Source organism: Orycteropus afer, unplaced genomic scaffold (assembly GCF_000298275.1).
Source record: "Orycteropus afer afer isolate SDZICR_OR568_19922 unplaced genomic scaffold, OryAfe1.0 scaffold00082, whole genome shotgun sequence".
Taxonomy (NCBI): domain Eukaryota; kingdom Metazoa; phylum Chordata; class Mammalia; order Tubulidentata; family Orycteropodidae; genus Orycteropus; species Orycteropus afer.
This window is the reverse complement of record NW_006921669.1, coordinates 6,396,028-6,397,857: the sequence shown is the minus strand read 5'-3', so window position 1 is coordinate 6,397,857 and position 1,830 is coordinate 6,396,028. Positions and strand designations below refer to the sequence as shown.

The following is a 1,830-nucleotide window of genomic DNA, read 5'->3' as shown; positions in this document are numbered from 1 at the left end:
TATATATATATATATATAGTATATTTTCAAATACCCAGGAAAATTAGCACAGAACTTTAAAAATGTCCGTTTCGTGCATAACACTGGCTTATGGGACTACTGAAATTCAACAAAAAGGACTGAAAGTCACATAGAAAAAATATGCAAGGAATGAATATTTATGTTTTTTAAAAGTCTGAGTTTATTCAGTACAGTTTTACTTCCAGTGGCAAAAGCCCGACCAGCTGGGGGTGTCAGGGCTTCTGGGCTACATTACTGCATTTTCATAACAAGCACAGTGCTCTGAGCTTTGCAAAGAGAAACTTCCCTTCTCCGGAAAATGAACAGGCACTGGGGCATACCTGCTTTACTTGGAGAGCATGATCTCGCAGAGGCTTCCGCAAAGACGGCCAACAGGACAAAAGCCCTCGTAACCATTGCTTCTCGGTTCGTGGTTCTTGCTTGATGGCCACAGCAAGCTGGCTGGATGTTCACTGTCCTGCCAGGGCCCGCACCTTGATCATTCTAGATCAGAAACATGAGTGAGGAGTTAAGACCAAGGATGAGAATAAAACAGCACACATGGTTTTTGGGGAAATTCCCAAGGGAGATCAGCAATGCCGTGTGTCTTCCGTTCCTAATCGTTACTTGGCAGTGCCCAGAGGCCAGAAGTGGGGCTCGTACCACTGGAGGGTCAATGGAACACGAGGGTCTTCATGTTCCTGCCTGTTTCATTCTCTCTGGACAGTGGACGCTACCTCCCAGATGCTTCCCAAATCTCCGGCCCCGGTCCTCACTCGACTTTATATAGTCCCAGAGTGTAAAAGAAACCACCTGCAGATAAATCACAATGAACGTGCCTTATCCACTCTGGGGGGCGGGGGCATGAAAAGGGGGCCTCACACAGTAATCCAACGGGAAGTTCAGTTACTGCCCGTGAGTCTAATTTCTTTTGCTTCACAGAATGGAAGAAACCTTTTTTTTTTTTTTTTCCAACCTGCTTCAAACAGCATTGGAATAATAATCAGAATTTTCTTCCCCTTGTACAAAAAAATTATTCCAGCTGGAGCCTATATCTCCATAGTTCTAGGTACCAAATCTCTTTCTCTGTTTTCTTGCTTTCTTATTTTTACCTGTAGGCTATATAAAATTTGAACTGAAGAAATCTCTCCAGTTTAGCAGGGCTACGCTAATATTCTAAATAAACTAAAAATAGGTTATTTGTACTAATACAAATATTTTAATGGTTTTCTTTCTTTAATATTTTTAACTAAACTCTGATGTTGAGAACTTCAACCTACAATACTACTTTTAATTACACAGCCTCTATGTGTCTGAAGCTTTTTTCGTCTCCCAGAGCAGTGGTGCTGAAGGATCGTGGAAAGGCCTTCTTAACATTCAGTCCTGAGGCTCCAAACAAGATTCTTTTGAAAACTCTGCTCCTGGGAAAGTTCCAGATACATTACTGGTGCATTTTTAGCAACCAGAAATCGAAGAATGGAGAATAAGGGTTTGTTTTCATTTTCATATTAGAGGAAAAGGTCGCTTTTAACAATCAACCGAGAGCCTGTTGTACTGAAGTCACTACAGTAAGCCTCCTTGAGAGAGAAACATTAAAAAGTATAGAAAAGCAATCAACCCTGAGAGAACAGAAGGGTAGTGTTTGCATAGGGAGACAGTGCAGGGGGCAGGTGTGCACGAGGGAAGGGCACAGGGAAGAGGGAGCTACATGGAGGAGAAGAGAGAGCTGTTACATTGTGGGGAACTGCAGTCAATGTCCTGAAAGAAAATGTGTGTGAACTGCTGTGTGGAACATGAGTTTGTTCTGTGAACTTTCACCCAAATCACAAT

The 1,830-nt window shown here is 42.3% G+C and overlaps 1 protein-coding gene across 1 annotated transcript in view; it reads right to left on the bottom strand.

Annotated features, from left to right (window-relative positions):
- Positions 1-417, bottom strand: part of TECTB (tectorin beta) — an 18,559-nt gene extending 18,142 nt beyond the window's left edge. Inside the window, exon 1 of the mRNA XM_007941552.2 lies at positions 342-417. Coding sequence (XP_007939743.1) covers positions 342-417 — 76 coding nt within the window. The remainder of the gene's footprint in view (positions 1-341) is intronic.
- Positions 418-1,830: the final 1,413 nt, after the last annotated feature.